This window comes from Mobula birostris, chromosome 1, assembly GCF_030028105.1.
Source record: "Mobula birostris isolate sMobBir1 chromosome 1, sMobBir1.hap1, whole genome shotgun sequence".
NCBI classification, from domain to species: Eukaryota; Metazoa; Chordata; class Chondrichthyes; order Myliobatiformes; family Myliobatidae; genus Mobula; species Mobula birostris.
The window spans coordinates 216,270,806-216,298,705 of NC_092370.1; the positions used below are offsets into that span (position 1 = coordinate 216,270,806).

Consider the following 27,900-nt stretch of genomic DNA (forward strand, 5'->3'; position numbering starts at 1 on the left):
GTACAGCTCTTGCACTGACAGGGCACTTATATTCAGATCTGCAATTATTAAAATTGATTTGTACAGTACTCTGAGCATTTCCTAAAGTAGTTAACCAAGACCGTATAAGTAATACTTACTGGCTGAATGTTCTTTAATATTAAAACACTTAAATCTGAACTCCTTGGGACCAAGCTGAGATGGAAGTATCAAATAATAGATTTAAGCTTTGTTAATCATCAAATGGCAGCTCTGAAACCTTAATATAATTTTCATTGTTTTCTGTTATAGTGTGCTTTATAAATGAATTATATAAACTATATAAAAGCATATTTATTGTGTTTACAGAATGGGATCCTGTAAAACTGAGCAATAGCTCTAGAGCAGGGGTTTCCAATCATCTTTTTATGCCATGAACCCCTACCACTAACCGAATGGTCCTAGGCTGGGAACTCCTGCTCTAGAGACTCATGACCCAGGTCAGCAGCAAGTCTGTATGCATGAGGTTTTTAAACCTGCAATGGAAACATCAAACATTATATATCCTGAATTAAAGGAAACTTCCACAAATCCACTAGGTGGCACCAACACATTTATCCTGTAAACATAACAAAATAAAGGTCAATTCACTAACAAAATCCAAGTTCACAAATTCACTTAAACAAAATAGGATCTAAAATGAATAATTAAGGCATCACCAGGTTCACAATAGACCTCAGTCAATATTCCCCCATGGATACATGCCAAGCATTTAAACAAAAGCCCATGGGACTAGGCAGAATGAAAGTTTGGTACGGACTAGATGGGACGAAGGGCCTGTTTCTGTGCTGTAGTGTTCTATGACTCTATCAGTCATTCAATAGAACTTCCACTCAGTTTTGTGCAGTAAATTAATGGAACCAACAATAAACGACAACAATCTAAATGGAACAAAGAACAGAATTTATTACAAATACGTATTTAAAAGATCAGGCAGTATCTGTGGTGACAGAAAAAAACAGATCTTAAATTTCAGGCTGACAATTGAACAGTACAGCAATTGAACCCTTCGGCTCATGATGAAATAATCCTTCATCAGAACTGGAAAAGAAAGAAAATAACTGTTTCAAGTTGCACAGAGGAGGATTGGAGAAAATGAAATGAATGCCTATGATAGGCTGCAACATTATGGACGTTGTCATATGTGGTTGCTAGAAATCCAAGGAACAGAATGCTGGGAATACCCAGCCGATCAGGCAATATCTGTGGAATGTGAAAAGATCAAATGTATACTCTTTTCCTTAGAAAGGCAACAGGGATGAGTCTAACAGCAGTGGTAGAGAAGATATTAGAAAAAGGAGAGAGACTGGTATAATCTATACCTGGGAAAAGCAGAGATTAATCAAAGATAGCATGACTTTCTTGTGGAGGAGATCTTATCTGACCAATTTGTTTGAATTGTTTTTCAGGGGTAATAAAAATGTTTAATGAGGACCCACGTAGAAAAGTGTTCTAAACAGCTAGAACCCATGAGATCCAAGTTAAGTGGAATACAAAATTGGATCCATAATGGGAATCAGAGATGGAGAAGAGTTGTTTTTGTTACTGAAAGCCTGCGACCCAAGATGCACTCCAGGGATTGTGTTAGAATGTTTACCTTGTTCTACACCTTAATTATTTGGATATGAATATAGGAGGTATGATTAGCATGTTTGCAGGTGACACAAAAAATGGTGGTGTTGACTGCGAGCAAGATGGTCTTAGACTACAGGACTGCATTCCACAAGAGCATAAGATATAGGAGCAGAATTAGTCCATTCAGCCCATTGAGTCTTCTCCACCATTTCAACATGGTTGATCCAAATTTCTTCTTAGCCCCAATATCCTGCATCTCCCCATATTCTTCATTTGGTAAGATGGAAAGAGCAAAGGCAGAAGGAAATTAGTCCTGATAAGAGTCTGGTGATGCACTATGGAAAGGTTATAAGGGTAGGATATATACACAAATGGTCGAATCACAGAGAATATCGAAGGACAAAGTGTTCAAGTCCAAAAGTCTCTGAAGGTAGATAAGGTGGTGAAAATGGCACAGGATGGATATTAGGGTTTGTATTCTTGATCTAAATTTTTAAGCTCTGAGGTGCAACCAGAATTTTTATCTTTTAATTAATGGGAAACACCTTCTGATTTACAAATTTTTGCTTTAGAAAATATTTTCCTCCAAAGATGCCACCTTCGCAAATTGACCTGTAATGCATTAGAGGTTCATTTTGTAACCAACTCTACATTGCAGGAACCAAATGCAGAATGAATGACCCCTGACGAACACCTCCTTCCGCACACAATTCTCTTTAACACTCCATTCCACCCCCACTATAACCTTTTTGGAACTGGCCAGTGTTGTTCCAACAAAAGCCCAAGGAACAATACCTCACTTTCTGCCAAGGTGTGTTGCAGCCCTCAGGATTCAACACAGAAATAAAGTTTGCTGTTTGGATCAGAACTGGGCAATTCTAAGGAAGGTCATCCATCTATAACATCCACACCTTTATTACTCTTTCATGATATTGCCTGCAATGTACTTCCCATATTCTCTTTTATTTTAGATTTCCAGCAAATTTTGTGTTCAGCAGAGCACAATCCTAGTATGTTTATTTTCTTCTCTCTACCACTACCGTCATTCATCTTTCCTGATTTAAAATCCTCCAGAAGAATTAGCTGGCATTCATTTCCTGCTTTTACACAGAACAAAAAGCATTGTGTCACAGGGCCCCAATTTTCATAGCCCTCTACTCTTAGCATTTTGTACAGACTTGCTTTTTTCCAACTTGCCCATTTCAGAAGGTAGTAATTGACAATGAATTTTGATAATATTTCTCACTCACATATGCTGCTTGATATACTGAGTATCCATCCCCAACCCTTGAATTTTGTTTCAGATTTCCAGCATCTGTAGATTTTTTATGATCTTAACTGAATCTTGTCTTACCCACAAAGAAAGTAATTTAACCTACACCCCAAAAGTCAAAATACATTCACCAGAACTTTAGTTCCTCAAGGTTTTTCAGCCCAATTAAATGGAAAAGAAAAATACCTTCTAGTATTAAACTACACATTCTTAATATAGCCATTATTTACTTTTTCTGTAATCTGAGTACCATTTATCCCCACTATATTTCTTCCAGTGTTATTGTAATTACTCTAGCTTGTCCTTGGTGCATTTGCTTGACACAGCATACAAATGTAAAGGTTAATGAAAACATCAATACTGCATGGTAGAACAATATCCATTTTTCTCAGACAAAAGAAATAAAATTGATCTTTCTTTCACCCACCATTTTCATATTTTGAAATATTTTGATGGATGCCTTGTTTTAAGTTTGTATGTCAACATTATATCTGGCCTAAGAAATTAATTTGAAATACTTACTTTCCAATTTCACCAGGAAATTACTTTGTTGGCTACGCTAGCAGAGTCCATAATCATTTATTTTGATGGAGCAGTACTCCTATTAAAATATTTCATTGGATTGGGGCAAAATGATTTTATTCCAAAGGCCAGTGTTCAGTTCACTTTTCTTCTTGCTGGTTGCTTGTACTGGGGCAGAGTAATTGTGGTGTTGAAATATCCTCATAAAAGGAGAAAATATTTACTAAATTGTTCATCAACTTTTCACTCTGAATGAATACGCTGTAATGTTTTTTGTCAGAATCATCAATTGAATTCAATGGATACAACTCTTTAAATTTGTATGTTATTATAGGACCATAAGACATACAAGACTGTGCAAAAGTCTTTGACACCTTAATTTTTTAATATAAATTTTGTTTTAATTTTTTTTGTCTTCTGCATTAGTGTGTCAGTAGAAAAGAGCAAATTATAGATTTCCAAACTTATATTTTCCCAAAAAAATCAATTGTTACAGAGAAAATTTTGAATTTTGTTAAAGAAAGTAACATATTAAGTAATAGACCACTTTTCAAATAAAACCTTGATTACTTTGTAGGTATATAGCCCGGTATATGATTAAATAAAGATGACAAACAGGTGCTAATTATCAATGACATAATGAGCTGACGGAACAAAATCGATTAACTGAAACAAAAACGTGTGTAGAAAGAATCAAACTCGGTGAAGGACAACCAAACTAAAAGGTGAGGGTTTGGTAGTTGTGACAGTTTAACCTTCAAATCATTAATTCTTACACCATGGCAAGAGTGAGCACAGCAACAAGACACAAGGTGGCCATTCCTGCATCAGCAAGGTCTCTCCCATACTGAAATTTCGTGGCAGAGTCTCAAGATGTGCTGTCCAAGCACCTTCGAGGAAGCACAAAGAAACAGGCAAGGTTGAGGACTAGAAACTCTGGTTGGCCGTGGAAACTGAGTGCAGCAGATGAAAGATACATCAAACTGATGTCTCTCCTAAATCGGAAGAATTCCAACATGGTTATCAGCTCTACACTTAGAGAAACCACTGGAGCTCACGTACACCCCTCTACCATCTGGAGAAATCTGGTCAGAAATGGTCTTCATGGAAGAGTTGCCACCAAAAAGCCATTCCCCCAAAGTGGAAACAAAGCCTAGAGGCTCACCCTCGTACAAAAACACAAGGACCGGGGTGCTGAATAATGGCAGCAAGTGCTCTGGACTGAAGAACCAAAATTTGAGATTTTTGAAAATTTTAAATTTGAAACAGGAGGCAGTTTGTCGAAGAGCTGGAGAATGCTACATGGATGAGCGCCTGAAGCCAATAGTGAAGCACGACAGATGTTCCCTGAAGGGTTGGGGCTGCATTGCTCTAAATGGAGTTGGTTATCTGGTCAGAATTAATGCAATCCTCGATGCTGAGAAGTGCAGATTCTCATCCATCGCACAATACCTGTAGGGAGGGGTATGATCCGTCCCAACTACATTCTGCAGAAGCAAGACAACCAAAACCTGCAGAAGAACTGTGGGAAGTTCTCCAGGATGCTTGGAACAACAGCTGATTTTCTTATAAAACCGCACAACAGTGTACCTAAGAGAATTGATGCAGTTTTAAAGGCAAAGGATAGTCACACCAAATATTGATTTGATTTACTTGTTTACTGCTCTTTAGAACAATTTTTTTGATATTTAGAAACTTCTCATTTCATTATTTTTGGATTATGGCTCATTTATTTTCCCTCTCAACACCATTATTCTTCTCCCTTCTCCCCATAATCTTTGCCACAGGTGGTTTTGGAGGCTATGGAAATATTTAAAGCAGTGGTTAATCATTTCTTGATCAGTAAAGGTGTCAATGAATTCCACAGATTCACCATCCTAAGGCTAATGAAATTCCTTCCCATCTCTGTTCTGAAGGAATCTCCTTCTATTCTGAGGCTGTTCTCTCTGGTCCTAGACTCTTCCACTATTGGCAACGTCCTCTACACATGTACCTTTGAAAATTCGGCAGATTTCAATGAGATGACCTCCTCCCCACCCCCAATCATCTAAACTCCAGCATGTGCAGACCTACAGACCCAGGCCCATCAAACACTCCCCGTATAGTAACCTTTTCATTCCCAAGATTATTCTTGTAAACATCTTCTGGAAGCCTCTCCAACACCAGCACATCCTTTCTTAGACATGGGGCATAAAGCTGCTCACAGTACTTACATTGTAGTCTGACCAATGCCTTATAAAGTCTCAGCATCACATCCTTATTTTATACTTTAATCCTCTCAAGTTGTTGGAAAACATTGAGCCAAAGACAGGGAACTCATAATGGAGTAGACACAGAAAAAATATTGTAAATGCCATTTTTGGCTGCAACTGTCATAAAATGGTATTCGCAGCTGTCTGGTATTGATCTGATACTCTGGTAAATATCAACATCAGCACAGTAATTCCAAATTAACACGAATCTTGGGCCTAACTTAGCTCAGTGACCAAAGCAAGGAGAGAATTTGCACTTTTTCCATCCAGTGCTACAAGTGGATGCTAGACAAGCAAATGAGAGCACTGTTGTGCTTTTACTCTAATGCCTGATCAAAGGGAGCCTGTGCAGTATTCAGCAGTGGTGCCTACCTCTAGTTCTTTGATTCAGGCAGCTAGAACCAACAATACCCTGACTTTAAAGGTGCAAGGGTGACACAGAATTGACTATTGTTTGGAAGGAATCATAAGGGAGAAAGAGATCAGCTTCAATTAAGCAATTCATTTTCAATCAAATCACTGTCGAGGTGGGATTACCCATTCTGATGGGAATGTAATTTGAATACAATGTACAAAATTCATGCAGAGCTTCTCATTTTAAACTACAAAGGGAACTACTACAGCATTAACTTCAAGTGAGACTCAAACAGTGACTAGCAGTCCAACTGCTTCAAGTTTACCCAAAAGAGCCTCTTCTTCAGCAGGTAAATGGCAGACAACGGGGCCCATTTCCTAACTGAGTGCCTCAATTTACTCATTGAGAATTTAGAGTGCAGGAAAAAAATCTTTCAAGAGAGTATCTAATAACGAACAGACACAGAATGTTAACACCTCCACGCTGGTGCTTGGGCGCAGTTTCACGATGCCACCAGGATGAGGATCTGATATCTTATGGCTGGTCAGTGGGTCAGGGGCTCAAGTCCAAAAGTAAGAACATTGGTAGCGAAGTATGTCATGGATTAGTATTTAAATGTTATCAACAATGTAATTTTTAAATGCTATCTAACTAACTGAAGCATTCTTGATGAAGGCGCAATAATACTGTTTCAAATGAGAACAGACTGCACACTGCAAATAATATCCAGGTCTATTTTAGTGACTAGTACTCCCAAAGAACATGCATTCCACCTGCCTATTGTTTAGAATTTGTATCACTTGCGGATCAAATGATCTTGATATCCTGGGGTAATCTAAAAGCAATTTACTGGTGAAGTTACAGATATGTTTTTTCAAATAAAAGATAGAAAAAGAGGAGTCTGCGTCTGCTGCTTTTCCACAATGCCTGGACGGAAGAGAGATGAAACGCAGTGCTATTTGACACTTTCTAAGCATGAGGCCTTCTCGAAGTTCAAGAAATTGGTCTTATCACAGGAAATCTCTCCAGCCACTACTTCAAGTTCACAGAGCAGACCCAAATGAGCAGAATTGGGGAATTCGGCCCAATGTCTTATGGTCTTAAATTCAGAGATTGGAGTTTTAGAAGAAACAACAGCAGTAGCTCAAAAACATAACTGAAGGAAGCTACAGAGGAATGTAGACAGATACGATTCAAATGAACTTCTAGAAGGTACAGTATTTAAAAGAGTTTCACCTAAGAAATGGTTAGCTGTATGGATCACAGAATAGGGGAAGTGGGTAATACACTCAAATTACAAGAAAGTAAAAAAAGGCATCTCACAAGGATCTGTGGTGAGGCCTCACGCACCTTAAATTAACAGCACAACAGTGGCAAAATATTTGAGTTTACCAATGATATAATGATTAGTAGCATAATACGCTATGCAGAAACAAAATTATAACGAAGGATTAAATATATTAAGTGAATAAGCAAATCCCTGGAGGTTTCAGTTTGAGCATCTTCAGATCAACCACAGATCACCGAAATATCTTGCTGTCAGATTTTTTAAAAAGCTAGTGGGATGTGGCTATTATAATCATTATAACTAGGAGAATAGAATACAAAGAGGATATAGATTTGCCACAAGTGTATATAGTTCTGGTTAGGGCCTATCTTCAGCACTGTGTACCAGTCTGGGATTATATATTGAAAGGGATGTTAACCTTTCAGCATAGATTCACGAGAAAGTGATCAGGATTACAAGAGTTAAATTATGAGGAAAGAATACATAAACCAGATGTTTTTTTTCTTTGAATGCAAAAGATTTCAGGTGAGCTGTACTGAGGTTTTGAAGGATTTTTGAAAAGGAGTTGATGAGCTAAATGAAGGTTTAGCTTATCTGATTTAAACCTAATTCTGATTCTGAAGGTTAAACTGGTACTGCTGGTGGGACATTAATCTTGCAGTCAGACCACAACATATTACTTGTGTGATGACTGATAAAGAGCTACGTAGACAAATCAAGGTAAAAGGTGAACCCGGATCTCAATGAATGGCAAACATTGAAGGAGAGGCCTGGAAAATGGGCTGACTTATTTACTAGATATTGTTAAACCAAACCAAACTTCAGAATAAATCTCTAATTAAATTTCAGATTCTGCAGGTTAAAAGAATATTTATCCACTTTGTTGTTCAAAGGGTTCTTGTTCAGTTGTATCCATTTAGTCTGCATTACTTCTAGAGATTAGTGTCAATGCAAAGGGAGTAATGGTTATTTTAGCTAACCTTGGCCACAAGGATACAGATTGGCAAAGGAGGATAACACTGCATATTAACAATATCTGCCCAGACTGTGCCATTTACAATAAAAACTCTTCCAAAGAACAAACAGCTAGAAGGCAAACTCATGAAATCGCTCGTTCATTAAGATGGTTCATACTCAGAAGTTCATCATCTCAAAATATTGAACTGTTTTTGTTTCACTTGACTGGGTAGCAGCCAGTCATAGCAGAACATAATTAAATTGTCAGGGAAATAGACATTGAGCTAGGGGGCCATGGAATCAAGAAAACAATCTGTCAACTTTAACTAAAATAACAGCAAATAAAAGATATTAATTAACACACTTGGAATCAAACAACAAGCTGTAATATTTCTTAATATCTCCAAATAAAAAGGGAAGTGGTAAATAGAGTTTCAAATTAGTGGAAAATGAAGATATTTTAACGTAATTAGTATCAAAATAATATTTTAAATTACCTCTTTTCTTATTTAGTACCAGCAGAAACTGTCCAGAAGTTATGGACTGGCTGCTCCCCAAATCCTTTCTTGCCTTGGCTTCATCTGAAGATTTACTCGCACTTGCTTTCCTTGCCGTTTCTTCGGAGGCTTCTTCAGGATATAGCTCTTCAACTACTACCTCGGGTGTAACGAAAGGTGCTGAAGAATTCTGAGGGTTGGCTGTTTCAGTTGTGGCTGAATCTTTCCCAATTGTACCCTCGAAGGCATAGGATACAGGATACTCCGCTGATTGACTCAGCTGACATTCTGATTCTTGCTGATTGTCCATTGTTAAGATTTTTTCATCAGATTCTCTCCCCATGCTATCAGTTTTCAAAGGGGAATCTTGTTCTCTTTGGACACTTTCTTCAGATGCCGATGAAGCATCATATGGATCGATGATAAGCTCACTGTCAAGCTCAGCTTCACGTTCCTCCCTCAGAATGCTGTACTGGACTGAAGAAACAGAAGATGGTGGAGCTCCACCAGCCTGTCTGAATGCCATGTAGCTGCAAGCTTCAGCTTCTTCCACAGGAAGTGATTCATCTGGCACTACCTCAATTTCTGAGTCTCCAGATTCAGCACTGCTGGCATCAAGGTCCAAGGTTGTTGCCTGTAGCTGAGGCGCATTCAGCTCAGCCTCATCTAGTTTCGTTAAAGTATCACTTGTGGGTATCTTTTCAGTTGTGGCATCTAAAGGAAAGCACTGTGCTTGTTCCGAAGTCTTGCAGGTAGAAGGATGTTCCTCCTCCAGGAAATGGTAAGCAGCTTCAATCTGTGAATCAGATTCTTCTGCAATAATAAATGCAGACAGAAAATATGCTCCGTGAGCATAGTTACTTTCTTTATGTCATTTCAAAAGCACACAATCAAAACTGACAATTCTAAAACTCAACTGAATGTTAACAGAACTTCATGATCAGGTGAGGGTAAATCTCCCTTTTCTTTCCACCTATAGTCGTAGATTTGATACCGTTCAGAGGTTGGCTCGGTAGAGCAACCCATTCCTGTGTCCATTTACCTCAAGTATCTATTCTATTTCCTTCTGAAGTCATTGACCATTGTAACTTCCACCACTCTCAAATGCAGAGAGCTCCAGGTACTTGATTGTTACCTCTTGTACTCCAAAAAATGTCTTTCCTCCACTCTCTGAGCGGAATAAACCTGACATTATCCTTCACAACACTGCTCCAAAGAGTATTTTCTTGCTAAAATCCCACCTCCTGATAACCAATCTAATGGATACCCCCTTATTTCTTAGAAGAATCGTGAACAGAAGAACATTTGCAGATGCTGGAAATTTCAAGCAACACGCAAAAAATGCAGGACTGCTGAAGGGTCTTGGCCTGAAACGTTGACTGTTTACTCTTTTCCATAGATGCTGCCTGGCCTGCTGAGTCCCTCCAGCACTTTGTGTGTGTTGCTTTGAAGAATCATAACTGGATGATATACTCTACCTGTGGCCTAACTAGAGTTTTAACACAATTTACCTTACTTCTGTCCTTAACTCTTCAATACCAGTATGAAGCAAAAGATCCCATATAGTTTGCTAACTACTTTATTAATAAATCCTGCCCAATGCAGATTTTTAGATCTGCCTTTGGATTGAGAGGGGTGGAAGGAGCAATAATCCATGACTGCAGAAGGAAACTGAATCAATATTTGGAGGCAAATAATACAGACATATGCCAACCTTTTGAACTGTATTGACTCTATGTCATTTAATCAACATCGCCTCTTTCCATCCCATCTGCCAAAATTTATCTCATTTCCACGAGTTAAATTCCATTTGTATTTGTCTGCCTTTTCTGCTACCCACACAGTGGATTGGTATTATCCTCAGTGTTTGCTACTTCAAGCATCAGCAAATTTTTGAAATTTTACACTGTATTCCAACTTCTAAGTCACTTGCATCAAAAATAAAGGCAGTGATTCTACACAACTATTGGGGAACACTACTCACTGCGGTCTGAAAAACAATTTATTCTGACTTAATGTTCTATCCTTGTTACCAATTTCTTTTTAGCTGAAAGTGGCAGTTTTATTTATCAACCTTTAACATGGTAACACCTACTCAACATCTGCCATATTTCTAAGGTCTTGTTAATTCTTAAATATACAATTATATTAGTCAATAATGATCTACCCATCACAATCCTGAGCTGGCTCTCTTTCATTAAGTCAAATCTCTCAAAGCACCTGCTACTTGTTCCCGTGATTGTCTCCTAAAACAATGGTGTTATATTGTCTGGTCTGCAGTTTAAAAAATATTCTCTCTCAGTCCATTTACAAGCTTCTGACACATTTCCATATTCAGGGAAAATTAAAAGGCTATTAAAAACCTTTCCACTGCCATTTACCTTATCAGCCTGGGATGCATCTGACTGATATAATCAACTTTTCCAGTAAACCTCCCTATCAAGTTTCATTTCATCCATTACTACTGTCATTTCTGCCTCTTTGGACATTTTATCAATATCCCCTTCTTCAGAAAACAGCAATAGAAATGATTCATTATGTACTTTATCCATTAGCATATTATTTTCTTTGCCTCCCTTAAACCTCAGCCCACCTTTTGTAATGCTTTCAAAGTACTGTACAAGCTAACAGATAATTTTGGGTTCCCTTTTATAGTAATTGCATTTTATTTCATAATCTCTCATTCCCAGCCTTCTCTTTTCTCAATTAACTTTACTTAGTTTACTTCTAGCTTGTGGAATTCATCTGATATTCATCAAACATCTTATTTTCTTTGCTCATATTATTTACCTCTCTTATCAATCTGGGAACACTAGCTTTGGTTTCCTTCACCTCTTTCACAAAGATCTCATTGTAATGTTATAATTTTTATTCTGGTCAACCTTTGGGTCCACATTACACTAACTACATCATCCCTCCCTTTGTCACCCACGTTAGATTGTTTCATGCTCTACTCCATTATTAAAATTATAATATAATATGAAGGAAAATGTTTGCCCACCAACACTTGACCTATCTCATTCTCCCTATCCAGCAATGCTTTCTTCCCAATTGAGCCAATAACATACTGTACTGCTTAAGGAAGGACCTCTGACATTTCAGGAATTGCTCCAATCTCCTTTCCCTTTCCCCCAGTATTATTTATCTACCTAATGACTGGGATACAGTCCTCAATGTCACCACTAATTGAAATATTTAGTTATTTGTACATCATGTAATTGCTAGGCTGACTTGTTCTTCTGTCTCCCTCTCCCTGTAGGCTTCCCCCTATTAGAACAACAATACACTTTTAATTTCCCAACTTAAGTCAAATCCTTTCTAATCTTGCCCCCTAGGAGACTATCTCTTTCCAACACTACGATCTATTCCTGAATTAGTATCACCACCCTACCTTTTCACTGTCCTTTCATTTTCTGAACAGAATGTATCCATGAATATTAAATGCCCAGTCCCAACCAGTTGACAGCCAGATTTGTTTTTGCTGCTACATCTAAGTTCTATTTGACCAGTTATGCTTGCAACTCACCAATTTTATTCATTATATTTTGTCTATTTATCTAATGGATTTCATATCTACCCTGATGTTTCTTATGGCTCTGCACTGACTTCCCCTATCTAACTTGGCATTACGTCCTTCGCCATAGAATTACACAGCACAGAAATGGGCCCTTTCAGCCCAAGTCATCCATACCAACCTTGATCGCCTACCTGCACTCTGTCATTTGTCCACATTAGGCTTGTATCACTCTCCACCTCTCTTATCCTATCCAAATATCTTTGAAAAGGTGTAAATTATTTTTGCTCCCACCACCTCCTCTGGGAGTTCATTCCAGATATTCATCAACAACCTGTGTCTGAAAATCTTGCCCCTCAGATCTGCTTTAAATTCACCCCCTCTCTCCTTAATCCTCTGGTTCTAGACTTCCCTGTCCTGGGAAAAAGACAGATTATCTATTCTATTCACATTCCTCGTGACGTTATAAGCCTCTATGAGCTCACTCTCAGCCTCCTGCATTCTCGTGAGAAAACTCCAGCATATTTCATCTCCTCTTGTAAATTCAGCTCTCCGTTCTAGGCAACATCCTGGTGAATCTCTTGTGAAAACTCTCTATTGCTACCACATTCTTCCTATAATGTAGCAACCAGAACTGTACACAACACAGTACAACCCATCTCTTGTGCCAACACCAGTTCTTTTATGCTTCTATTTCTAGTGTACAGCTCCTTCCAGATTTAGTTTAAATCTTCCCCAATCACACCTGTGAGCCTCTCCACGTAGATATTGATCATAGTGCTCGAAGTGCAAAACGTCATCTTAGAAAAAATGCTTCCTGCCACAGAATGCCTCCAGTGATTTAAGAATTGCTGCCCGTAGTCCAAACTTCTAGACATGAGTCCATAATCCTTAAATATTGAGGACTCCTTAGATTACTAGACCACAATATTAGTTCTCCTTGTGGTACATGTTGTTATCAACCACACAACTCCTATCCAGTACCTCTAGAACATCCTTTAGCCTGGAATCAGGAAGGCAACTCATCACGTGAAACCTACAATAACAGTTAATGAAACATCTGTCTGTCCCTGTAACTTTAAAAGCTCTTAAAATAATTGAGCTTTGTTGTTCCACCCATGGAGTTCCTTACCTATTAGTGTCAATGCACTCTTTCAAAGTGTTGCAAAATGTAGCACGACCTGTTTACCAACCCTACACCAACAAAGTCCCTGTGCCTTTTCCTATTATTCTGGAGGGCTATTCATTGACTGGCCTAAACTTTCCCTACCTCTGGAGTGGCCAGCTCATGGAACACTCATGCAGGAAACTTTCAGCTTCCATCTGCTCTATTCTGCATCCAAGTTCAGAAATCCTGATGACAATTCCATACAAGTGGCTACTCAACAGTCCTGAAGATCTTACATGGCACAAGAATTTTGTGGTTGAAAATTGTTTCCATTCATGAACTAAAAACTTTAGCCCTTCTTTTAAAATCAAACTACTAGCAGGTGCAAAAAATTGATTTCCAATATTACCATTCCTGTGGACAAACAAGTCTTTCAATATTCCCTTATTCATTTGAAACAGGTTGTGTAGCACACAGGCAATACTCCCCTGCTTGATAATGGAACAAAGGAGGAATTCACCAACTGGTTATTCTAAATGTGAGAATCTCTGTAATCCCACTATTCATTCTTACTTCTTCATCCTGCAAAACTTGGGGACTAAATGACTACAACCTTGGATGGTATTTTTTTCTTAATAGTGTCCTGCCAGGTATTATGTGTATGAATCTGCTTACTCTTATTAAACATGTAAATAGTCAGGTTCCACATTAATGTCAATAGCAACTCTTTTGTCACCAGTAGAGATACAAATTGATAAATTATTGTTCTCTAACTGTAGGTTAGAATACTAATTCGAATGACTGACTACCACAGAATAACCATTTGTAATGAGACCTGAGAAAGAAAATTAATATTAATTTTAGCACGAAGCAAATAATGCTATTTATCAAAGCAAAATGTCAGAGCCAATCCAATCTTTTGCCAAAATAATTATTTCTAGATATCATGAGTAAGAATATGTGTGACCTAAACTTTGTTATGACCTGGTATGCAGAGAATGGGCAAACAAGATTGTGATCCACTGCTTAAACATTCTGCCAATAACCATCAATGTTCACACAAAAATCAGAAAGAAGGGATCAACATAATGGAATTTGTTGATTTTTCTTTTGAACAGTTGTTTGTGCGTCTGAAAAAGTATAAAGAAGCAGAGGGGCAAATGTTTTCCCCCAAATAGAATTTTGCTATTTATCAAATTCATGCGCAACTAAAATATATAGTTACTTTTTCTACCCCAACCCACCCACAATCCTGCTCTTTTAACTAAAGTGAAAAACAGACAGGTGCACATCTTGAAATAAAAAGGCTAAAGTAATACATGAATTGGTGGTATTATAAAATAAAATATTTTAATTACTTTCCAGATGTTGCGGATGTTGAACTAACCTTTGAAGAGAAAATAGCTCACATCCAAATGGCAAATTTGGGGAGTAACTATATGGGTTTAGAACATAAATTTCCGCAAAGATGGAAAATCTGGATATATTTTGGCCAGTTCAAAATGAAATCACTTCTGCACTGCAGTTCACGTTAATAATTTGACTCAAGGAAGACACCTTCTCACAGATGTTTTAAAAGCCATTGTCTTTGCCATGTTTGCAACTGATCTCTAACAAAGCTAAATGGGAATGAATTTCGAGGTCTAGCGGAAATACAATGGCATATGGCAGAATTAAACATTTTGTCAGAGGCTAACGAAAAAATTCTCAAATGTCTAAATATATAGTCAGTGACTTGATGGCAGTTAAATTATAATTCAGACACTTGTGAAGACAGAGAGTAAAACAGAGAAGAGGAAGGTAAGGAGAAACGCAGACAGGTGGGATTTTTTATTATTCAATTTTATTTTCTTGAAATAAGTAAAAGAAAATAATCAAAAAGGAAGAGAGAAAGAAAAGCAGGAATGAGTGGGCAACCAGAGATCTACAACATGCATTTTAAATCAGGACTTACACCAGCCAGTGCATCCATCAAACACTACAAATTAATTTCAGTAAGTACAAAGGAGAGTAGTCTTCCCTCTGGAAATGCATTTTGTATGCTTCCTTTCACATTTGGCTGTCAGTGGCAATTTTTAAAAATATTTTATTTGCCACCCTGGTGCTGAAGCTGCCTAGCTCCATTAATTGGACAGGTAAATAATGAGCTGAAGCACTGTTACTAATTATATGGAAAGGCCACAGGATGGGGAAAAACTCAAAGCTTTTTACACCAACTGCCAAGAAAAATATAATGACAAAGCAGAATGTCAACAAATACAGTATACAGACAATATAATTACTGTAATGCAATGAGCAAAAGACAATTATATACACACACACACACACACACACACACACACACACATGTATATGAACATTGGCAACCTAATGCAGTAATTACCTGAACTTGAGGGTGTAGGTGTTTGAGAGATTGGACTGTCGTCATCAGGCTCTGATACAGTCACAGTTGGAACTACATCGGATCCTTGCTTTGGTTTAGTCTCTTGTTCATGCTGTGACTTGCACCCACTATTGGGATCTACTATGGTTTCTATTTCAGTGAGCAGAACTTCAGCTGGCACCGAGCACGTAGGAGTTATGTGAGTACTCTGCTGCGTGTCCCCCATTTCCCATTTCTCGGAGATATCTTCATCTGAAGGCTCTTCCACATACGGTGCCGTTGTTGGTTCTTCAGGACTCAGGCTTGGGCTTATTTCTTCTATTAACTTTGCTTCCTCAACTGACTTCTTCATGTTTTCAGGGGAGGCTTCTGTGTCATCTGGTACGTTATCTACAAAAGGCATCGTCTTCTCTTCCCAGAATGTCTCAGCTAACTCCTGAGCTTTTGATTCTCCAGAATGGCATAAGTCAATATAATTTTGGACTTCTACTTTCTCTGACCCTATTGGGTCCACCAAAGTTTTGGCCAAATCAAGAGCATCCCCCGGTGTCATCTCTATTCCTGAATCTGAGCTGATCATACAATGAGACTCAAAGCTTGGAATTCCTCTTGCAGCGAAAACCTCTGGATTATACTCTTCAAAACCTGATGATCTAACATGCGTTCCTTCTGTAACTTCTATAAAGAAAATGAAAAACATGGAACAGTGACAAATGTGATTATTGTTTTCATCTGCATTTCATCCAAAATTGACATTCTACCCAAACAGCTTCTTATGCAGTGTTTAAAAGTTGATGTGGCTATTGAAGTATTTTTGAAGGGACTCTACCCTTAGGTTCATACAAGAAGGTTAATGAAGTAGTAGCTACAAAGAAACATCAGGACTGTAGAAAACCATTAATGCAACACTTCATTCTTTATTTTATTCAAAATAGGTCAGAGGAATAAGGCACAGAAGAGGGGCCTTCCTATCCACACTGACCTTTTTGCCACTCTTCTACATTAACTCCGTTTGTACCCATTGGTCTCTATTCTTCTATACCTTGCCCATTAAAGTGCTAGACTAAATGTTTGGTAAACAGACACTGTCTCAAATTCCACCACCTCCTTTGGTAGCAGGTTCCAAAAATTCAACCCTCTGTATGCAAACCTTCCCTTCAAATCTCCTTAATATCTTTTCTCTCATCTTTAACATGTCCTCTTGTATTTGTTTCATTAGACAATGATTTTAAATATCTCTCCCTCATATCAATATACAGGAATTTCTCTTCATTATTAGTGCAATGTTATTAAGGGAACGCTATTCTGCTTCACCGAAAACAATAATTGACATTTATACACATAAGCAAGGAAAATACAGAAAACAAAACACCACAAAAGCATCCAAGTAGCAGATATAGTCCTATTTCAGCAAACCAGCTTGTAATTTCACATTATGGTCATTAAACTGCTCTACACGTCTAACTAGGGAGTACATTAGCTAAGATTTAATACAAGATTTTTAGTACATAAAGAGCAAAGGAGTTTAGAATCACTAAGATTTATCAACAGCTAATCAATGAAATTTCTACAACTTAAACTGTTCTCAGATAATTGAGCACAACACTAACACATGAATATTCTTCCCATTTTAATCCCCTTTTTCTATTACCTTGTTTATATTCCTCATTTTTTAAATTTTTTTAGCATTTCTTCATTTAAGATCCATTACTTACCATTTTGTTTTAACTTCATTTACCTTTTCCTATCTATTCTTAAAGTAGGATGGGAAGATTGTCTATTTTTTTGGTCACCCTTTGTTAGTTTTCTCACTCATGCAATTAATTCTCGAAATATACATGGATAAAATCAGAATCAGATTTATTAGCACAGTCATGGTGTTTTGTGGCAGCAGTACACTACAAGACATGAAACTTACTTTATAAATAAATAATTAGTGTAAAAAGGAGAGTATTGCTCTCCTTCACTGAGATTAATAGGAGATAGTTAATTATTATACATTTCCATTCATACTTACTCTTACTGGTACAAAAATAAACTTGTCCAGCAATGACATGTTGAACCTGACAGTACCTTCCAAAATGCAAGCATCACTGTTTGAGCATGATAAAAATCTGATCACTCATCTAAATCAATACTGTATACTTATGATCTCACTTACCATATACAAGAGTCATTTGTAACAAAATAGTTGCTCAGAATAATATCAAAACATGGGCAAAAAAAAACTTTTGACATGGCCATGAGCACACAATTTTTTTTTAAACTGGTTAGCTAAAGGCTGAAAGCTAAATTATTAATTCAATGCCTCAATCATTTCTTGCCAAATTCCTTCTTGAATATTCACAGGAAATTATAAGGGAGGAAGAGCAGCCTCTCGAACTGGATAGGTACCAAAGGCTAGTTATATGGATTACTTGTAATTGTTTAATAACAAAACTAAATATTGAAAGGGAATCCTCTGCATTTGTAATTTGGGTCAATATGAGGCAGAGCAGCTGGCTGGATGTAATTAATGCAGGAAGCAGGCTTTTGCTGCTTGGACAAGTCTGGAGGGGTTTCCAAACTGCTGAGATCAGATGTCCAGAGCACCTTTCACAACTCTGCCATTAAGGAAGAATGATGATGTTCCCCTGATGAAATGGAGGCCAGTTACATGTAGTGTATTATCAAAAATGAACAGTAGTCTGAGTTCATGCTGACTCCTGAAAGGACAAATAAGCCCAAAAGGCTTCACCTCTGTGCAACTCAGCCTACCCCATCCTCTCTCGTCTTCAATGGCGAGACATTCACACTACGATATGACCACAGATTATTCTCCTGTGCCTCAAACTGACCAGTTTTCGACATCCATGGCTAGTAATACCATGTTTTTATTTATTCATTTATGGGATGTGGGCATCGCCAGCTAAGCCAGCGTTTTTTTGCCCATCCCTAGTTGCCCTTGAGAAGGTGGTGATGAGCTGCCTTCTTGAACCGCTGCAGTCCCTGAGGTGTGGGTACACCCACTGTGCTTTTAGGGAGGAAATGCCATGATTTTGACCCAGTGACAAAGAAGGAACAGCAATATGTTTCCAAGTCAGGATTTTGAATGAATTGTTGGGGGATTTCCATGGACTGGTGCTCCCAGGTACCTGCTGTTTCTTGTCCTTCTAGATGGTAGTGGTCATAGGTCTGGAAGGTGCTGTCTTAGGAACTTTGGTGTGTTGTTGAAGTGCATCTTGTAGACAGTACACACTGCTGCAATTGTTCGTTGATGATGGAGGTTTGGATGCTTGTGAAAGGGGTACCAATCAAGAGGGCTGCCTTGTACTGGATGACGTCAAGCTTCGAGTATTGATGGAACTGCACTCATCCAGGCAAGTGGCAAGTAATTCATTACACTCCTGACCCGAGCCTTGCAGATGGTGGAGAGGTTTTGGGAAGTCAGGTGAGTTACACGTTGCAGGATTCCGAGTACAGGGCTACGGTAGAAAATCTTGTCACATGGTGTGAGCAGAATTATCTGCAGCTTAATGTGAAAAAGACTAAGGAGCTGGTGGTAGACCTGAGGAGAGCTAAGGTACCGGTGACCCCTGTTTCCATCCAGGGGGTCAGGGTGGACATGGTGGAGGATTACAAATACCTGGGGATACGAATTGACAATAAACTGGACTGATCAAAGAACACTGAGGCTGTCTACAAGAAGGGTCAGAGCCGTCTCTATTTCCTGAGGAGACTGAGGTCCTTTAACATCTGCCGGACGATGCTGAGAATGTTCTACGAGTCTGTGGTGGCCAGTGCGATCATGTTTGCTGTTGTGTGCTGGGGCAGCAGGCTGAGGGTAGCAGACACCAACAGAATCAACAAACTCATTCGTAAGGCCAGCGATGTTGTGGGGATGGAACTGGACTCTCTCACGATGGTGTCTGAAAAGAGGATGCTGTCTAAGTTGCATGCCATCTTGGTCAATGTCTCCCATCCACTACATAATGTACTGGGTGGGCACAGGCGTACATTCAGCCAGAGACTCATTCCACCAAGATGCAACACAGAGCGTCATAGGAAGTCATTCCTGCCTGTGGCCATCAAACTTTACAACTCCTCCCTTGGAGGGTCAGACACCCTGAGCCAATAGGCTGGTCCTGAACTTATTTCACAATTTACTGGCATAATTTACATATTACTATTTAACTATTTATGGTTCTATTACTATTTATTATTTATGGTGCAACTGTAATGAAAACCAATTTCCTCCGAGATCAATAAAGTATGACTATGACTATTTGACCTGCTCTGGTAGCCACAGTGCTTATATGGCTAGACCAGTTCAGTTTCCTGTCAATGGTACCCCCCCAGGATGTTGATAGTAGGGGATTCAGTGATGTTGATGCCACTGAATGTCAAGGGACGACGGTTAGAGCCTCCCTTGTTGGAGATGGTCATCGTCTGGTACTTGCATGGCTCGAATGCTACTTGCCACTTGTCAGCCCGAGTCTGGATATTGTCCAGGTCCTGCTGCATTTGGGTATAAACTGCTTCACTATCTGAAGAATCACAAATGGTGCAGGACATTGTGCAGTCATCTGCGGACACCCCCACTTCTGACCTTTTGACGGAAGGAAGGTCATTGATGAAGCAGCTGAAGATGGTTGGTCTTAGGACACTTCCCTGAGGAACTCCTGCAGTGATGTCTTGAGGATGAGATGATGGACTTCCAACCACCACAGCCATCTTCTTTTGCGTTAGGAATGATTCCAACCAGTGGAGGGTTTTCCCCCTAATTCCCATTAACTCCATTTTAGCTAGGGCACCTTGATGCCATACTCAGTCAAATGCTGCCTTGATGTCGAGGGCTAGCACTCACTTCACCTCTAGTATTTAGTTTGTTGGCATGCAAGTAGTCCAGTACTGTGGCTTCACCAGGGTGACGCCTCATATTGAGATATGCCTGGTGTTGCTCTCGGCATGCCCCCCTGCACTCTTCATCTAATTGCAGCTTCCTTGCATACCCATAATATTCATGAATATTAAATTAATATGTCAATGTATAGTATATTAATACAACAGCTGTGAATTGCTTGTAATCAACCTAATCCTGCCTTACATGCTAGGGCAAAGGTCTGTCTTTCCATTGAGTATGCCCTCATACCTTATGAGTCAACTTCTGAAAACTGTGAACAGGCATCATGGAAATAGCACATTTCCTGTCTCAAAGTCTGTAATTATCTGCAGCTTAATGTGAAAAAGACTAAGGAGCTGGTGGTAGACCTGAGGAGAGCTAAGGTACCGGTGACCCCTGTTTCCATCCAGGGAGTCAGTGTGGACATGGTGGAGGATTACAAATACCTGGGGATACGAATTGACAATAAACTGGACTGGTCTAAGAACACTGAGGCTGTCTACAAGAAGGGTCAGAGCCGTCTCTATTTCCTGAGGAGACTGAGGTGCTTTCACATCTGCGGCCAGTGCTATCATGTTTGCTGTTGTGTGCTGGGGCAGCAGGCTGAGGGTAGCAGACACCAGCAGAATCAACAAACTCATTCATAAGGCCAGTGATGTTGTGGGGATGGAACTGGACTCTCTCACAGTGGTGTCTGAAAAGAGGATACTGTCCAAGTTGCATGCCATCTTGGACAATGTCTCCCATCCACTACATAATGTACTGGGTGGGCACAGGAGTACATTCAGCCAGAGACTCATTCCTCCAAGATGCAGCACAAAGCGTCATAGGAAGTCATTCCTGCCTGTGGCCATCAAACTTTACAACTCCTCCCTTGGGAGGTCAGACACCCTGTGCCGATAGGCTGGTCCTGAACTTATTTCACAATTTACTGGCATAATTTACATATTACTATTTAACTATTTATGGTTCTATTACTATTTATTATTTATGGTGCAACTGTAACGAAAACCAATTTCCCCCTGGGATCAATAAAGTATGACTATGACTACTATGTAAAGTCACAGAGACACAACTGACTGGAATTCTGACTGGCAGTCTGCCTAACTCGTATTCTAAAGGAATGGTAACACACACACAAAATGCTGGAGGGACTCAGCAAGCCAGGCAACATCTATCAGAAAGAGTAAACAGTCAACATCTCGGGCCGAGATTCTTCACCAGGACCCTTTTATCCTCTTTTCCACAGATACTGCCTGGCCTGCTGAGTTCCTCCAGCATTTTGTGTGTACTACTTTGATTTCCAGCATCCGCAGATTCTCTCATGCCTGGTGGAAAGCTGCTCCGAGTTGAATATGAGAGAAAGTGGCAGCTTCAGGCTAGTGAACTCCAGCTTGTCACGATTCGACTGGACCCTGGATTTCTGGCCCTGATGAGCAGCAGCAAGGCCAGGAGATAACAGTGAACACAGACTAGTAAAAAACATTCCAACACAAAAGGACTATTATAAACATAGACTAAACAGAGCAGATTAAGGGGGGGGGCAGGGGTTGGTCAATGGCCTTCCCCAGTAGCACAGTCTGGATTCAACCATGCAGACACCAGTATGGTATGGTATGCTGTTGATCAGAAACAGAAAGTTTATCTACTGCTTAATTTTGCTTTCTCATAATGTTGATAATATTCTAGACACAGTTGTTTTAACTTGCTAAATATTCCAAAAGACTACACTGCAGATATCATATCAAAACAACTGCAGCCGGAAAAAAATGATCAGTACTATAGGTAGAGGGTTCCAGGATTTAAATTCATTGATAATAAGCAGAAACGAGACAGAGTCAAAGCGCAGCCCAGGCCTGACGGCAAGGAAAAACCCGGGGCTTAATCGACTGAAGTATCAGGCCAAATTGGAAAGGTTGGGCACGGGCCAAATCAAGGCGGCAGGCCCCAGGCCTGAGTGTGTATATCAAAAGGGCAGGGCCCAGGTCCAAAAGCAAAGAACAACCCTAGGTTTGGACAATTTAAGTGCCAGGCCAGATCGTAAAAGGTCATGGTGTCGGGACCGGAGGCGAGGGACAGGCCGGACTGGGCCAGACTGGTTCAGCTCAACGCTCCACAAGGTTTACTCATCTCTGCTCTGAAATTGGCTGCAGTGCTGCTTGGCTTCGCGTCTGCGGACTCACTTTCATGAACGCCAGTTCTGAATACCATTTGCTTACTTTTATTGTTTGCATGATTTGTTTTTTTTTTTGTCTCTACATATTGGGTGTTTGACAGTCTTTTTTAAAAAAATATATGGGTTCTATTGGGTTTCTTTGTTCTGTGGTTGCCTGGAAGGAGATGAATCTCAAGGTTCTATAAAACATACATACTTTGAAAATAATACTTTGAACTGATTTTTCATCATTTTCATAATCATCCATCTACAATTGGAAAGGTTCAAACGGGCCCTGTAATTAAAATGTCACCTTTTAAAAAATTTGTGCATCATGCTGATCATGTGCTCCAGTAATTATTTGCTTTGGCAGTCTATGTTTTACATTTCGCAGTCTATTATTGATGCACATTGATTTCTCCATGGGTTGGCAAGATTTTCTTATCACAGAAGCTAGTCATGCATTACTTTTAGAGCTTTATCGATGCCATATTGTGTAAATAATTGTGGGTTACCATCCAGCTCAGATACCTTAGGTGTTATATTGAGGCTTACCAGCATTCAAAATAGAAGCTGAATTTCTCAACATTTAATATGTCTGCAACTCAAATTCTACCTTCCCACCTATTTTTCTCCTAGGCTTTTGATTTTTTAGTTTCAGCATGAAAATCCAAGTTTAATCAGTTGAATTTTTCCTCTTCCATTTTTTCATCAATTCCCTGAAGAATGGCTCCTTACCCAGCTCAATGGTACACAGCTGGGGCAACGTCTGTTTTATCATTAATGGTGATGCATTTGTTTTACTGCCAAGACATCTGCTAGTTTGATTTTTAATTTTGTGGGCCCCTTGTTAAAGGCAGCACCGAGTACCACATGTGTAGTTGAAAGATGGCAAACTATAGGGATGCTCATCTGGTGCATACACCCATGTGCGACCACAAGATAGAGGAGCACAATTAGACTATTCGCCCTATTAAGTCTGCACCACCATTCAATCATGACACATTTTTTTCCCCCAACCCCATTTCCCTGCCTTCTCCCTGTAAACCTTAATCCCTTTACCAATCAAGAACCATCTCTGCCAAAGACTTGGCCTTCAGAGCCCTCTGTCTCAGCGAATTCTGCTGGTTCACCACCATCTGCCTGTGGAAATCCCTCTGAACTCAGTTTTAAAGTGATGTCCCTTTATTCTGAGGCTGTACCTTCTGATCCCCGACTCTCACATTGATGAAAATATCCTCCTCGTGTCAACTCTATCCATGCCTTTCATATCCTGACGAAGGGTCTCGGCCTGAAACGTCGACTGTACCTCTTCCTAGAGATGCTGCCTGGCCTGCTCCGTTCACCAGCAACTTTGATGTGTGTTCCTTTCATATCCAGTCAGTTTCAGTTTCAATGAGGTTCCCCACCACCCTTTGCACATATTTGTATGTTTGTGTAACAACACATTTGGTACTCTGCTCTTGCATAACTATTCATCATTAAAACCCCTAATATGAGCTCCAGCTGAAGCTATGACGACAGCTCGTTGGGCACGAGGATCCCAGTGTCTTCAGAGTAAAAGTGAAGTCATTTGTCATGAATGGCCATCAGTGGTATTGCCACGTGTTCCACAGCAGGCTTCAATAAAAACAGCTGCTGTTCTGTAGAGTCACATATATATAAAAAAAAAAGTGCTGGAGGAACTCAGCGGGTCAGGCAGCATCCAGGATCTCTGCCGTTCTATCAGCATGGGTGAACTCCCATTACTGTTTACAACCAGACAAAAGGATTTATTTTCATCAGTCTTTAAATAAAGACGATATGAATTGCATCCTACAACTCATGCAGACTGGCACCAAGATGAACTTTTGAAAAGCTAGTGAATACTATGAGTTTTAGCCTTTCACTGCCAATCATGAAACATACAGTGCTTTCTTCTGAAAGCTGTGTCACCATACCGTGGACAAGTAATGTCAAGTAATGCCCATTAATACCATGCCAAGTGGCATTCTCTTATTTTGATTCAGGTGTGATCAAAAATTTTAGTTGCTGAATAAATGAAATACATAACTAAGCACAAATATTTATTTATTTCACCACTAATTTTATGCAACATTGTGTGATAGTTCATCATCGAAAAGGATGAATACAGAACCGAAGGTGTTATATTTGACTGCGCGCAGCATATGGAATAAGGCAGATGAACTTGCAGTACAGTTGCAGATTGACAGGTCAGATGTTGTAGGCATCACTGAATCATGGCTGAAAGATTACAGCTGGAAGCTTAATGTCCAAGGATACACGTTGTATAAAAAGGGACAGGTAGAGGGGTGGCCTTGCTCTGTTAGTAAAAACTGAAATCAAATCATTATAAAGAGGGGACATAGAGTTGGAAGGTGTTGAATCATTGTGGATAGAGCTAAGGAACTGCAAAGGTAAAAAGACCTTGACAGGAGTATACAGATACACCCCCGTGCCCCCCCCCAAACAGTAGCAAAGATGTGGTTTGCAAATTACAATGGGAATGGGAGATAGAAAATGCACATCAAAAGGGCAATGGTCCAATAGTCAAGGAGGATTTCAACATGCAAGGAGATTGGGAAAATCAGGTTGGTGCTGGATTCCTGGAGGGGGGATTTCCAGAGTGCCTACAAGATGGCTTTTTAGAGCAGCTTGTGATTGAGCCCACTCTGGGATCAGCTATTCTGGATTGGGTGTTGTGCAATGAACCAAAATTGTTTCAAGAGCTTGAGGTAAATAAACCCTTTGGGGCGAGTGATCATAATATAATCGAATTCACCCTGAAATTTGAGAAGCTGAAGCTAAAGCCAAATGTATCAGTATTATATTGCAGTAAAGACAATTACAGAGGCATGAGAGAGGAGTTCACCAGAATTAATTGGAGAAGAACACTGGCAGGGATGACAGCAGAGCAGCAATGGTTGGAATGACACAACCGTGACTAGCAAGAGAAGTCAAAGCCAACTTAAAAGCCAAAGACGGCACATAATAGAGTAAAAACAGTGGAAAGTTAGGTGATTGGGAAGCTTTTAAAAACCAACAGAAGGCTACTAAATAAAGTCATTAAGAAGGCACAGATGGAATACGAAAGTAAGCTAGCCAATAATATTAAAATGGATACCAGAAGTTTCTTCAGATACATAAAGCATAAAAGAGAGGCAAGAGTGTATATTGGAACCTCTCGAAGACAATGCTGGAGAGGTAGTAGTGGGTGGGGGGGGGGGGGGAGGAGAACAATGAAATGGCAGACAAACTGAATAAGTATTTTGCACCAGTCTTCACTGTGGAAGATACTAGTGCGATGGTGGAAGTTCTAAGTATCAGTGGTCATGAAGTGTGTGAAGTTACCATAACTACAGAGAAGGTTCTAGGGATACTGAAAGGTCTGAAGATTAAGTCACCCCAGGGTTCTGAAAGAGGTAGCTGAAGTTGGAGTCAACTGTTAAGGATGAGGTCTCAGGGTACTTGGAGGCATGATATGATAGGCCATAGTCAGCATTGTTTCCTCATTGTTGTCTGACAAATCTGTTGGAATTCTTTAAAGAAATAGCAAGCAGGATAGACAAAGGAGAATCGGTTGATGTTGTGTGCTTGGATTTTCAAAGGCCACACATGAGGCTGCTTAACAAACTATGAGTCCATAGTATTATGGAAAAGATTCTAGCATGGATAAAGCAATAGCTGATTGGCAGGAGGCAAAGAGTGGGAATAAAGGGGGACTGTTCTGGCTGGCTGCTAGTGACCAATGGTGTTCCATGGGGGTCTGCGTTGGGACTTCACAGTATATGTTTATGTCCTCCACCTTTGGAGATGGTGGAAGTTACGGAGGATGATATGGTTCCTTCCTCCACCTGTTCAGAAGATCACAATCAATTCTGTGCCTTGTCCTCTACAGCACAAACCCTCATTCATGGGCTATCCAAAACTCATTGAGTCTTGAGGATGAGCAGTGACTAAGCATCCACATCCTTCTAAACTAAATAATTTGAACACTTGCAGTCTTTGACATAAAGAAATTTGTTATCTCAGTATTAAATATACCCTCTTTATTCAAAGGGTACTCCCTTGAGTTCTATTTGGACAGTCAAGAAGAAACAAGTTCTCAGTAGCTTTTCTGTCAATCTCTCCCAGAATTGTCAGTGAGATCATTTTTCTTATAAAAATTCTCGATCATAGACAATCATTCCATGGAACATCAGCCTCATACCAATGCAACAACTCTGAAGAAGTGAGATATGGAGACCAAAATTGCACGCCAGATGTACAAACAGACTCATAGAGCTACAGCACAGAAACAGGTGCTTGGGTCCACCAAGTTCCCACTAATTATTAAGCAGACATTTATATTTACCCTTTTCTTATTCTTGCCACTTCCTCAGCAACCCAACTTAGGAGAATCTCAGCAAAATCAACTTTGGACTTCAACCCCTATGCTATATGGGCCAATATATCATTAATCCCCCTGATTGTTTGCTGTGGTGTTATACAATTTAAAAGTATTAAGTTCATCCTTGTAAAGGAAGATTTATTTTCTTTATTTTCTTTAAGAAACTTTATTTTCTTTATTCAAATAAAATGAAATATCATAAAATATTTCATCTAGAGATAAATTTGACGGAAGCTTATTACTTTTATTGGGAATCCAATATCAAGGTGTGAAAGTAAGGAGAATGTTATCAAGTGAGGATGGTTATTGAATAGTCAACTTTAGTGAGATTGCTAACACAAAATAATCTGCAGATGCTGGGATCAAAGCAACACCCACAACAAGCTGGAGGAAAGCAGGTCGGGCAGCATCGGTGGAAACGATGAGTCGACGTTTCAGGCTGGAACCCTTCATCAGGACTGTAGGGGGAAGGGGCAGAGGTCCTATAAAGAAGGTGGGGGGAGGCTGGGAAGGAGAAGGCTGGTAGGTTCCAGGTGAAGAACCAGTAAGGGGAAAGACAAAGGGGGTGGAGGAGGGGAAGCAGGGAGGTGATAGGCAGGAAAAGTGAAGGAGGAATATGGGAAAACACAATGGGTAGTAGAAGGAGGTGGAACCATGAGGGAGGTGATAGGCAGCTGGGGGAGGGGGCAGAGTGAAATAGGGATAGAGGAAAGGAGGGGGAGGGAATTACC

At 39.6% G+C, this 27,900-nt stretch overlaps 1 protein-coding gene across 3 annotated transcripts in view; it reads right to left on the reverse strand.

The window, feature by feature from the left end:
• Positions 1-27,900, reverse strand: part of rtn1a (reticulon 1a) — a 217,097-nt gene that overhangs the window by 122,993 nt on the left and 66,204 nt on the right. For all 3 annotated transcript variants that reach the window (XM_072271288.1, XM_072271274.1, XM_072271281.1), the window contains 2 exons: positions 15,743-16,420; positions 8,738-9,550 (listed from right to left, as the gene is read on the reverse strand). In XM_072271288.1, the coding sequence (XP_072127389.1) occupies positions 8,738-9,550; positions 15,743-16,420 (1,491 nt within the window). The remainder of the gene's footprint in view (positions 1-8,737; positions 9,551-15,742; positions 16,421-27,900) is intronic.